At 38.9% G+C, this 11837-nt stretch overlaps 1 protein-coding gene and 1 pseudogene across 2 annotated transcripts; one reads left to right on the top strand and one right to left on the bottom strand.

Moving 5' to 3' along the window:
- Nucleotides 1-2313: 2313 nt before the first annotated feature.
- LOC137126257 (overexpressed in colon carcinoma 1 protein) lies at nt 2314-10145 on the bottom strand. 2 transcript variants are annotated; one of them, XM_067502808.1, is made up of 7 exons: nt 9992-10145; nt 9707-9867; nt 6348-6372; nt 4830-4865; nt 4581-4660; nt 3410-3440; nt 2314-3327 (listed from the first exon to the last, which is right to left on the bottom strand). In XM_067502808.1, exons 2-6 carry the CDS (start codon nt 9747-9749, stop codon nt 3436-3438), a joined length of 189 nt encoding a protein of 62 aa, XP_067358909.1. In that variant the 5' UTR covers nt 9750-9867; nt 9992-10145; the 3' UTR covers nt 2314-3327; nt 3410-3435. The 2 variants fall into 2 exon arrangements, with proteins under 2 accessions (XP_067358909.1, XP_067358908.1); XM_067502807.1 differs by having other exon boundaries at nt 9707-10138.
- Nucleotides 10146-11326: 1181 nt separating this feature from the next.
- On the top strand, nt 11327-11475 carry LOC137126438 (U4 spliceosomal RNA; annotated as a pseudogene).
- Nucleotides 11476-11837: the final 362 nt, after the last annotated feature.

Genomic DNA, 11837 nt, shown 5'->3' with positions numbered 1-11837 from the left:
CCTGGATTCAGGCAGTTGATCTTTTTCGCCCTGTCAGATCCTCTCAAGCTCCATCAGGTTGGATTCGAAGTCTCTGTGAAGTCATATCTTCAGGTCTCTCCACCTGTGGGAGGTCGATGTAAACACTACTCTCAACAGTAACCACAACTGTGTGCAGACAATACAAAAGTCTCAGAGTCATTCCTGATCAGGAGAATAAAGTGTGTGAAAAAAAGACATGGGAGAGAAAAAGTTTGTAAAATGTGAGAGAAATGAATCCCTTAAATTATTACTTCTTTTAATCACAAATCATATAGCAGTCAACAGTATAAAGAAACACTGGTGGGTTTTTAATGAAGGCTCCAGGTCTTTTCCAGAGTGTGAATGGGCATGTAAATAATTGTTTTGACCTTAAGTGGTTTCTGTAATTTTCAGAATCAATGTGCCACAAAATCCTGGAGGATCCTCCAAACATTAATTGAATAATTTAACATTCTGAGGAAATTGGTTTATTTGTTGGGTTGCAGAGAGTTGAATTAAAACCACTCTCATGTCTGTGCGGCTAAGACGAAGGTGGAGGCAGTCAGTTAGGCTACAGTTTAAATCCAGGAATGAAAAGCTACCCTGGCTCAGAGGTAAAATTAACACAGTGTATCTGGTTTTCTAAGTGTAAAGCAGCAAGTTGGAGTTTTACGGTGGGTGTGACTGTTTCCGCACCGAGAAGAGTAACGTCCTGGAATCACCGTGAAATTGGCAGGAAACCAGAATTGCGTGACGTGTTAATTGATGATTTTTAAACCTGTTGGCAGGTAGAATTTCTTTCGGCATTCGGCTTTTACTCTTAACCCATTTGTAATATATAACTGTCAAAACAAATGAGTGTGTTCACCCAAAACACCAAATAAATTACGCTGTGTCTTACTTCTCAATGACATCCCATTCTTGTTACATTCAAGCAAAATGCTATGCAGCAGCACAGCTTTAATCTAAGCCTGTGATGTGCCACAGCAGCATTCTACTGCAAAAGACTTCACTTTGCACTGTATTATTCATCAACATTCTGCCCTTTTGTCCCTGTTAGACTAACTGCAAAGGCAGTGACATTCATCACATGCAGAAGCAACTGCAATAAAGGGTAAAGCGGAGCTGATAAAAGTGGGCAAGACAGGTGGAGCAACACACAGTGAAAGCCAAAGGCCTCTCGAAGGCACTGCTGCTATTATAGTGAATTAGCAGCAGGTAGGAAATGAAGATGTCAGGGAACAGGAACACTTACGTGGTTGCGGTCAAATGCTCCGGCGCTGTCGGCAAAGTGCAGCTCTTTTATAATAGGCCATAAACTACACAGTACATAAAGCAGCTCACTGCGTCTGCTGTAAATTCTACCTCTACTGTACCGTAAGTGAACAGTGTAAATGCTGCAATGGTGTGAGCTGAAAAAGGGCTTTGAATTGAAAGAGACACTACATAAAACCCCTTGGTATCAACGTGAGTGATCTGCCTGTAGCACATCAGTACTGAACACTCAGGAAAACAGACACAAAGAGTAAACAGCGAGGTTTTGCTCGGGTATTGTGAAACACATCCCCATGTTTATGTGACTGGTCAGTCAAAGCTGCACACACACACTTGTACAGTACAGTATAAAGCGGTTTGTGTAGCACTGATGGAACATTACCTAAATCTTAAGTGTTTTAAACTTGAAATCTCCTCTTAAAATATCCTCCTGGGTACTAGTGAGTGGAGGATGTTGTGCATTCATTAGAGGAGAGAACTGTCGCGGGGCCTGGCTGACAAATGGCCTGGGATCCTTGTGCCAAGCTATGATGTGTCTTGTTGTTTTGGGGCCCACACTGGTGTTGCTGTAGGTGGCAACAGAATAGCCCTGTTTATATCCCATATTTTCTCACTAACAACTACTTCTGCATATAAACCCGATAATAAATGTATCCATCCAACAAGTATTATCTGTGTATCCAAAGCCTTATGCAGCTTATTCCTCAACCCTTAATACCTCCACTGTTGCCAACACTATTAAAAAAGGGTTTACTCATCCACGATGTCGCAGTGGGTTTGATGAACCTGGACACTGCAATTTATTTTCGGCCCCACACACACCATCCTGTTGCTGTGACACTGTAATAAATCCTTAATGTGGTGCTTTATCTGTTCTTTAAAGTCTTTTCATTGGATTTTTTGACAATAAGAAAATTATACAATAAACCAATCTAATCATTTAAAACGTGGCAGAACATTTAAAATCAGGTTTGATATGCAAAAAATATTGATTGCCATGAGATCAGTGTCGCAAAGCAATGTTAAACAAGAGAGGGGGGCAATTAATGTCTTTATTTTAATTTTAAGCCACTGAAGACAATTTAAAAACATTTTCTGCTGTTACACAATACAGTAGATCACATTTATGCTGTGAGATACAAACAACCTGTGTGACAATTATGCGTCTGTAAACCTGGAGAAAGATTTAAGTGCAGTGTGAATTACCCAATAGCCCTGAAATCAGAGCTCTTCGGGGGGGAAAAAAAACAACACATGCATGAGTTGAGACAGAAAAGAGAGAGGAGAACAGAGTCAGACAGACATAGCCAGAGAAGCTTCATGAGTCATATGCAGCTGTTACATAATCAGTCTGGGTCACAAGTGACAACACCAGCTACAACCTGGTTGACACACCCAAGATATTTGGAGAAATTTATTTCTTGGAGAAAGATACCATTGACTTAAATTGCTGCTATTAGCATTAATGTGAATGTCTTATGATACCTGAAATCAATACCTGCTGAGATGCTCTATGACACACTAACAAAAACTTATTTGTCTTTGTCTCACTAGTTTGGTGACTCCACCACACAATGAATGGTGTCTTGGAGAAAGAACTGAGCAGTGATTGTTATTGCAGAAGAAATTCCAGACAGTTATTTACTGTAGCTGGGTTTCCTGTCTTGCCCTTCTGAAAAAGAAAGAGAACATTCTAAGATGGTTCTCACAATGTCTGCCACTGCTGCACACAGCTGCAAGTCCCACAGAGGGTGCTTTTCCACTTCAATGCACATCTTGTTTTTTGGGTTATTTTTATTTATTTTTTATTTTTTTGCAAAGTGAGGAGTGACTGTTAATGCTGTCAGCAGATCTCCACTGTGCATCCCTGCATCACTGAACCACCCATGACTTCATAAGGCAGTTTCCTCAGAGAGTGCAGGCAAGCTGTCCACATGCTCGCTCAGTGAGATAGTTAAAGCCTGAGACTTGTTTCGTGTGTGGTGATTGGAGCACTTACACGCTCTCTGCGTGTTATGTGAGTGTCCTCCCTGTAAATGAGTTTGTAGGATCCTGTAGAGACAAAAAAACAAAGTTGTTCACTTTCATGAGCATCAGCTTTCATTCACTTTAAGAGAAGTTTGAGAGTTAGTACCTGTGGTGTGTTTCCTTCAGTCACTGCTAGTCTATAACAAAGGGAGGAAAAATAATCAGTGCAAACATATTTACATAGACTTTTTTCATCAATTGTCTTTTTCTTGTGTTTTAGCTCAACGTCAAGACCGTGCTCAACAACGCCCGTGCACTCATGAAAAAAAGAGTCAATACGTTTGCTACATGTAAAATGAATTCTAAATTCAATGAATTCTTCATTGCACTTTGTATTTAGCACAATAGGCACAAGGACAAACATGATGAGAAGAATGCCTTTAGGAGTGCAAAATACAAGACTGAAGTTGCAGTTTGCTTATGTCACTTTACAATAAAAAATGTCACTGATCAGCCACAACATTAAGAGTATCTGGTGGTTTTAATATTAAATAATATGTGTTTTTCATTTTAAAAAAATCTCCCACTGAACATCTAATTGAGTTAAAGATTTGAAGTAGTACTTGTAATTTTAGGCCTTGAACATGCCACAAGAGCTGCAGTTTTAGAGTTGCTCTGTCGCATAGCCAGCACATCAACTGCAGGTACAAAATGTTCTTTTGCTTCCTAATAATTCCCACCCACTTCCAGGTGTCGTTATAACACGATAATCAATGTTATTCACTTCACCTCTTAGTGGTCATAATGTTAAAATTCAGTGTACACCGGCATTGAGCTCATTATATCATGTAACAGGTTTCCTAACAAAGATAACTAATGTACACTGATCAGCCACAACATTAACACCAGTAGTCTGTATAGAGGACAGGGGTTAACATGGCCACTCTGAGCAGCCTGCAGCTAAACAGTAAAATGCCTACAGGCATCAAACGGTGAAGCACTGTGTTATGACACGTTTTTACCAGAACCAGCATTACCATTTTCAGAAACTGGGCTGAGCCATGTCTACAAGACCACATAGCAGTAGATGATTATGGACTGGTCTGATGAGTCAATGTTTTTTTTATTTTTGGTTTGTATGTTAGTTTTAGTAGATTTTTTTATTTTGTATTTTACAAGGCCAGCTTAAGGTTTTTTGAGCTTCTGTTTTTTCACTTTAGAAAAAATGTGTTCTTTCACTTTAGAAAAAAAGTATACAGCCTACAATTTGTCCTTGGTTTTCAAGTGTGACCACCATGCACCATCTACAGACTATGCAGAGGGTTAGACATGTTTACCTTTACGTGTGGGCTTGGCTTGACTAGCAGCCACAGTTGTCAGGTCTGCTGGTAGACCCACATATACACCGCCATAGTTCCTGAGAGGAGACGAGAGGAGAGTCAGAGTCATTTTGTTTTAATTATTTGCACCTGTGCTTTTCCTAGAAGGAAAACTATTATTATTATGTATTATGTCATATGCTACAAAGAAAATAAGTCTTTTCACAATATTAGATAGTGCAGGTGCATTAAAACACAAACATTAACCTTCTTTTCTCATCTTCTGCCAAGGGATCTTCTGTCCTGATTGAGAGAAGAAGCGCAGGTCAGGTCAGCTCTTTGGAGCACAGGGGACATACAAAGTTACAAACTAATTCATTAGAGGCAGTCAACACTGGACTGTTGCTACAAAACGTTGAGGTGTACTTCTTTAACACTTTGGGAATATTGCTTATTGAATGTTGAGAGTTCTGAACAGGTAAAGATCAGATTTAATTACCAGCTTTAGTGGTAACTGGTTTCCAGCCACCATATTTTGTTTTTCCTGCTTATTTTTTTAAGGGATGGCATTACACAAACTCAGGGTTACTGCAGTGCAAGAAAATATTATTCTAGTGTGTGCATGTGTTTTTAATATTATGCTGTGTAGTACAGTGCTAGGAAGCAGTGATTGGCTTTAGTGAGTCAGTAGTGTGCTGCTGTCAGCTCTCATGGGTCGTTTGCTGACTGCTCAGACAGGTATCAAGGAGCCTACACACACACACACACACACACACACACACACACACACACACACACAAACGTACAGCACACTGACACACATACAAATACACTGATTTCCAGGGAAATGCTTACAAATAGATGGGAACGCCCAATCTTTCTTTGATGTGACACTGGACTGAATTGACAGTTTTAATAAAGTAACTTTTTAAATCCAAAATAGTTGTAGAACTAAAGTAGAGCCAGTGGGGATTTGGCTTCAGGGTCACATATCTGATTTTCGTACAGTCAAGTTTTCTAGTGTTTTTTTCAACATTGGTGGGGAGTTTTATTTAGCTGAAATGAGACAACCTTACAGTTCATTTTACTTTTTTACTACATTTGTCAAACTAAGACTCACCACAACAGTCCCCATTCAACCACACACACTCCTTTACAAACGGAATACAGTTTAGATTTGTGTTGCAAATCCTGAAGAAAAGAACTTTAATATAAAAAAAGTATATTAAATTAATGCTTTAAAGCAACTTTTAAAAAGTTTTTATTACCTATGTATCTTCAGTTTGCAACATATGTTGTAAATCCCATGCTGGTTTGTTTCTATCTGTTTTAGGGAGTGAGATGGATCAAATTGTACACAGTGTTGCATCAAAGTAGAATCAAGAGCCACAAACACTAGAAACACTTCTCCAAAAAGTTTCACTTCGAAAGTTGACACTGTACAGTATAAAAGAGGATATGGCGAACCCTTGAATTATTATTAAATCTAATTGACAATAACAATTAGATTTTGAAAAAAAAACAAAAACGTGTTAATCTGAGTAAAAGTACCGTGTTTACCTCTTTGTTTTGACTAGATCTAGTTTTTTTTACTAAAAGCCATTAACTGCAGTTGAAGAACATCAGCTGTCAGGACATAAATACCTAACCACACATACAGTACGTATACTGTATTCATGCAGTATTAGGTTAGTTAAGGTCTACTGTGATGGAAAGCCTGGGGGGGCTGCAGATGATACAGTTTATTAATGGTTTAAATCATTAAAATAACACTGGTGTACTTACACATCTTTGGAGGCTTCTGCTGGCCCTGAAAACACATGAAAAGACAAGATTTATTTCATCTTCATTTTAAGAAATGCAAAATAATAAATAATAAAGGAGGTTTGCTGCTTCACTGAAAATTAATTCCTTATGTATTTACAAACCACAGATCATCAGGCCTATAAGAACAAATAAAGACAACAAACCACCACTACATAACAAGCCCCACTGCTCTTTTCTGGCTTTCTGAATTCTCACTCTCCTCGTTTAGGGCAATATGTTTTGTAGAAACATTCTCCAGAATTTTTTAATATGGAGAGGTGCTGTCAAAGCCTCCTGTTGCGTGGCAGAACAGCACTGGTTAGCACTGCAGAGATATTCACTCCTCACAGTTTCTCAGCAAAAGTTTGCCACTTGCAGGGATTTTGTGGATGTACAAGCAAATGATTAACAAGAATATACAATATGTAGATTTATTGTTGATGTTTTAAGTTCATTTAAATGTTAATTTTGGATATATATCTTTTAAATTGCGTCTTTAACTCATGTCGGTTTGAGTGCTTAACTTTACAGCCTATAGTCTATTGGCAGCTTGTGTCTCTATGAGGTTGGCCTTTCTGATATCCCCGCTTCCCTCTGTAGACTAACAGAGGACAAGTTGTAAATTGACATGAAGGATAAAATATAAAATGCTTTAAATCTAAATGACACCTGTTGTGCTCATGCCGATTCTAAGTGACTCTTTTATGGACCGATAGGAGCTCACTCATTGCTGAACCACAGGCAGTCCTCTGAACTTGATTTGACTTGAAATGAGGTCATAATACATTCATATGGGGGGGGACTCTAACATCCTCCGTGAACATACAGCATCACATCAACTTACATCAAGTAAGAGAAGACAAAACCCTTCCAACAGGCATGGAAGGCTTTTTCATGGTTAAAGTTTGAGTCTGCTGACATGACACAGGAGCCCATTCAGTTGACTGACAAAAGCTCATTCATATCCAAGACTAGAGAGGAGCAATCCGATATAGGCTTCGCCGAGGCGGTCCTTAGAGTTTGGTGAGATCACTGCTTGCAATTGGAAGATTTTTGTATGACTTGACCTACAAGTTTTCTGAATGATGTTGCTTATGGTCAAGATTGAGATATGTCCTGTAAGAAACACTAAATCAAATGGTATTACACTACTGTAAACCTCTTATATACTGGTTAGAAAAAGGTTGTTTATCACATACTGTAATGTAGTTGTACATCTAAATACATATTAAGTTGTTGTTGACATAGATAGTCTTTGCTTGTAGTAATGTATATGAAGACATGTACATTATTTCAGCAGTTGTTTTACAAAAATATTGTATCATTAATTTCCTGCATAAATATATACCAACCTTAATAACCGCACAGACTTCTCATATGCTAAAGGAAATCGTAATGTATAAACTTATAAAAAATTTTAATGCATAGAACAAGTGTAATTATGTAAAACAAGTATTCTGAAAAGAATTTATATTATGTACTGTGTATCCTATATTATGTTTTAAAGTGTCTTTTGTTCTTAAATAAATATATATCAGTGTTAGCTACTGTGGTAAGATATTATTTCTCTACAATTTTACACTGTCCTAGGGGTACTCAAATCTGGACCTTGAGTTCCACTGTCCTGCTTGTTATCCAACTATCCCCATCTGATGCTGTTCTCCTGCATCAGGTGTGTTCAGTCAATGAGACACCAATTAACCAAAGTGAACTGCTGTCTTTGGTAGATTACTGTCTTTCATCCTCATCTACGATGTTGTTTTCCAGCTTCCAACTGACTGATCACACCTAATCCAGGTAATCAGCAAGAGGTAGGACAGGAGAGGATGGAAAACAAGCAGGACAGTGGCACTTGGGAGTTAAACTAAATACGAATACCTATATGTGCTTAGTGCTATATAAATGGAAGGTGTGTCACAAAACATTTACAAAGGTTTATGTGCTGCAAAACATAGTCGGTGAAAATGAAGCAACTTACAAGTGTGTAGTGAAAAAATTATACATCTTCTATTCTACAGAATATGAAAATATGGGAAACAGTGTTCATTGACTCTGCTCTGGTATCAGCGTCCATGGATGGATGTGTGCAGCCACTAGTCCACATTCATTACAGTAAAAGGATGCCACACGTCCTTGTATAGGTACTGACCTCTACGAAAGAGCACAAGATGGCTAAGACTTCACGCTGAAATAAATACAGCTGCTGTTCTTTATAGACAAAAACAGACATTTACTATTACATGCTGTTTGCTGACAGTGTTACTGCCAAGCTGATCAAATTTAAGGCAAAAGACGATACTGGGACCCATTTCCCAGTAGCAGTCTGTGGCTCTGTTAACATGCCTGGCAAGCACTGATTAGGTACCTGCAAGCACACAAAACACACACCATCCTGCTTTAATGGGCAGTGATGGTGAGGTAATCCTGCCTCCTACTTCAATCCAATTATTACCTCAATTTGACTATGGTGCCCAGAGATTTGTTCAGTATAATTTAAACCAGGCATTGTATCAACCTACATCAACTGAGAGATGTGTGCTATTTGAGAATAAGTGTCAATAAAGATGAATATCTGGTAAAAAGCAATGAAATACCAGATTTTCTCCATGTATTTTTCTCCTCCAGGCTTTATGAATGAAGCCTGGCCATTGAGGGAGTATTTCAAAGCTGCCAGCTTACAAGCACAACATCAGCATCAGTCAAGCGAGTAGAAAGGAATTGGTGAATGTCAATAAAAGTGCTCGCTTTTCACTCTCACTAATCCTCAAAAAATAGCACAAACAAGCACCAAGTGAAACGCATCATCAGAAAAGACACAAGTGGCCTACAGCATCGAGGACTTCGCTTGGTATTGATATAGATATTAACATAAGAATTGCTGCATGAGTGACATTATGATTATAAAGATGGAACATTCCTGGTTCTACTACATACTAGAATATGGGAGGCCCTTCATGACTGACCACAATCCGTGGCTTTAGAAGACCATCGTTTACACACAAACAGTACGGACACTACAGAGTGGGAGCCGGCGTGTCACAAATTCATGAGGGGGTGAAATACAAGTCATTTTGAGATACAGACATCGATGAACATGATGCTGTTTATGTATTTCTGAATGAAATAAAGACAGTGAGGGCCCCACTCAAAAAACCATGGGGATAAACTGGATGCAAGGTATATACTCACACACTTAATTTACATTCAAAACACCTTCTCTCCTCGGTGCAGATACAGTGACAACACTCACACAGACACGCTCACCCAATTTTATTCTCTTGTACACAAACACAAACATATGTATGTGTGTGTGTGTGAGTGTAAACTGAAATACTCACCCCCTCCTGAGGTGCTGGTGGCTGAGGAATTGCCACAACCCATTTTGCATCGATGGAGCCACTGTCCAAGCAGACTGGAGATGCTTAACAAGAAGTGGAGGAAGATGAAGAAGGATAAGAAGAAGGAGGAGGAGGAGAAAAGGAAGGACAGCCGAAACACACTGGGAGAAGGGGAGAAAGTGTGGAAGAGAGAAGTAACAGAGAAACAGTCAGAGGGAAGGTCAAAGAACCGTCTCACAGGAATCTCCTTTGGTCGTGTCCCCCCTCCCCTCGCTTTAGTCTTACGTCTATCCACTCTGTAATGCAATGAAGGGCTGGGAGTGAAGTGAAAGCATGGGGAGAGAGGTTTTTATAAACACACACACACACACACAGACACACACACACACACACACACTGAGAAAGGCAGGGGAGAGAAAGAGAAAGGAGGAAGAGATGCTATGCCCTCACATGATTTGCTCTTTTCCTCCACCCTGACAGGGTTGCCCGGGAAACCAGGGGAAAGAGGCGGAGGGTGGGGTGAGACTCAACCAATAGGATGATTCCTTTTTATATAAAGGTGGGAAAAAATTAAATGCTTTTAAGGAGCATCAATATATCAGCCTGTGTGTATAACATTCTGTAAAATCCACGAATTGTCTTTGTGTGTTAAAACAAAGACAATTTTTATGGGTTTTTTTCTATGGCTGAAACACAAAAATCACTCGTGGCTCACTTGAATAGGCTCTGCACAAATTATGAGAGCGACAAGCTGGAAAAGCCTTGAACAGTCTTTTCATGGAACCATAAGGTCACACTTAGGCCAGTTTTTAGCCCCCAATAATTCTCAGCAAATCTTTTTTCCTTTTTGTCAGACACACCATTGTGTGTGCGCTCTGACAAAATTAGCGTAGTCATATGAGTGGAGTTTAGATAGCACGATGCATTACATTAGCACCATCCACCAGTCAAACTAATTCTCACATTCAGCTAGGAGTGTGATCTGATGATGTTAAGATGTCTGTGTAGCTGAGAGTCAAGATTTTTGAAGTCCCAATGAGAAGTTTTCTGTAGCGAATGCTCTGCCTCTGGAAAAGTATCCAAAGAAACAAAACACTAGAGGGAGAACTTCTGATATTATTTATTATGTATTCATATTTATTGTACTGTCATAAAATCATGGATTGATGTAAAGGTACAGTAGATTTATAGAGAATCTCTTTTTCCACTGATATGTAAGATCAGAGACTGAATAACATTCAAGGAATAGCTTGACTAGAATACTTTGCTTTCCAGTTAAAAAAGTCAACATTTATATTTATCTTTATTTAATTTGTATAATAAAGTGTCCAAATTACAAATTTGCATTGTATGGAGTGTTATGTGGCTATATGCCCAGTTTTTGTGTTAAGCTAAGCTAACCAGCATGTGGCTGTAGCGTCATAGGCCTGTATGTAAATGGTATTAATTTTCTCATTTAACTCCCTCATAAAAAAACAACGCATGATACTTATGCAGGGCAAAAGTAGCCCCAGTTTGGTTCTTAGCCTCTGTGCTTCCGGCTTGGACCCATCACAACATACTTGTGCATCCTTGCACCAGCCTCAGCTTTATCTTTAGCGCTAAGTCGCAAATGTTAGCATGCGTTTACAGTGGCAGTGTTGTAGTGAAAGAAGTTAATCCGAGGCGCAATTATTGCTAGTTGAAAACGTTACCCAGCAAATGTTTGCATGCTGACACAATAAAATAAGTTGGTTTGCTCTAAAAATCTATATAAAAACATTATTATTTTCAGCATGTTTGTGTGCTGACATTACCATTTACTCAAAGCTCCGCTGTTCACCTGATGTAACCTGTTTTGTTCAAAGGTACATTTTGCCCACACATGGAAAGTACAAATGGTTTGAGTAGTAGTTAACTTGTAAGAAAGGGCCATTTAATGTATAATTCCTAGTCACAAGCACTTGCTCACCAGAAAGTACAGCTCTGCTCTATTTTCTCCTGAGAGCATGTTTGCTTGGTCAGCTGCTTTATTTAATCCAGGTTAGTTCCACTGACATTCAGCATCTCATTTTATAGGCCAGATGTCACTAAGCCAGCAAACCCAATTAATTGTGAAAGTCACTAGTGAAATTCTTTGTCTGATTTAGAG

The sequence above is a fragment of the Channa argus genome, chromosome 4 (assembly GCF_033026475.1).
Source record: "Channa argus isolate prfri chromosome 4, Channa argus male v1.0, whole genome shotgun sequence".
Lineage (NCBI taxonomy): Eukaryota > Metazoa > Chordata > Actinopteri > Anabantiformes > Channidae > Channa > Channa argus.
Note: the sequence above shows the minus strand (reverse complement) of the source record. Positions and strands in the feature narration are given on the sequence as shown.

What these genes read in the sequence shown, in the direction of transcription:
- LOC137126257 (XM_067502808.1), bottom strand. Translation starts at nt 9,749, where the DNA reads ATGGGTTGTGGCAATTCCTCAGCCACCAGCACCTCAGGAGGGG. An exon ending in CACCAGCACCTCAGGAGGGG is followed by an intron (nt 6,373 to 9,706) that starts GTGAGTATTTCA and finishes ATGTGTTTTCAG; the next exon opens with GGCCAGCAGAAGCCTCCAAA. An exon ending in GCAGAAGCCTCCAAAGATGT is followed by an intron (nt 4,866 to 6,347) that starts GTAAGTACACCA and finishes TCTCTCAATCAG; the next exon opens with GACAGAAGATCCCTTGGCAG.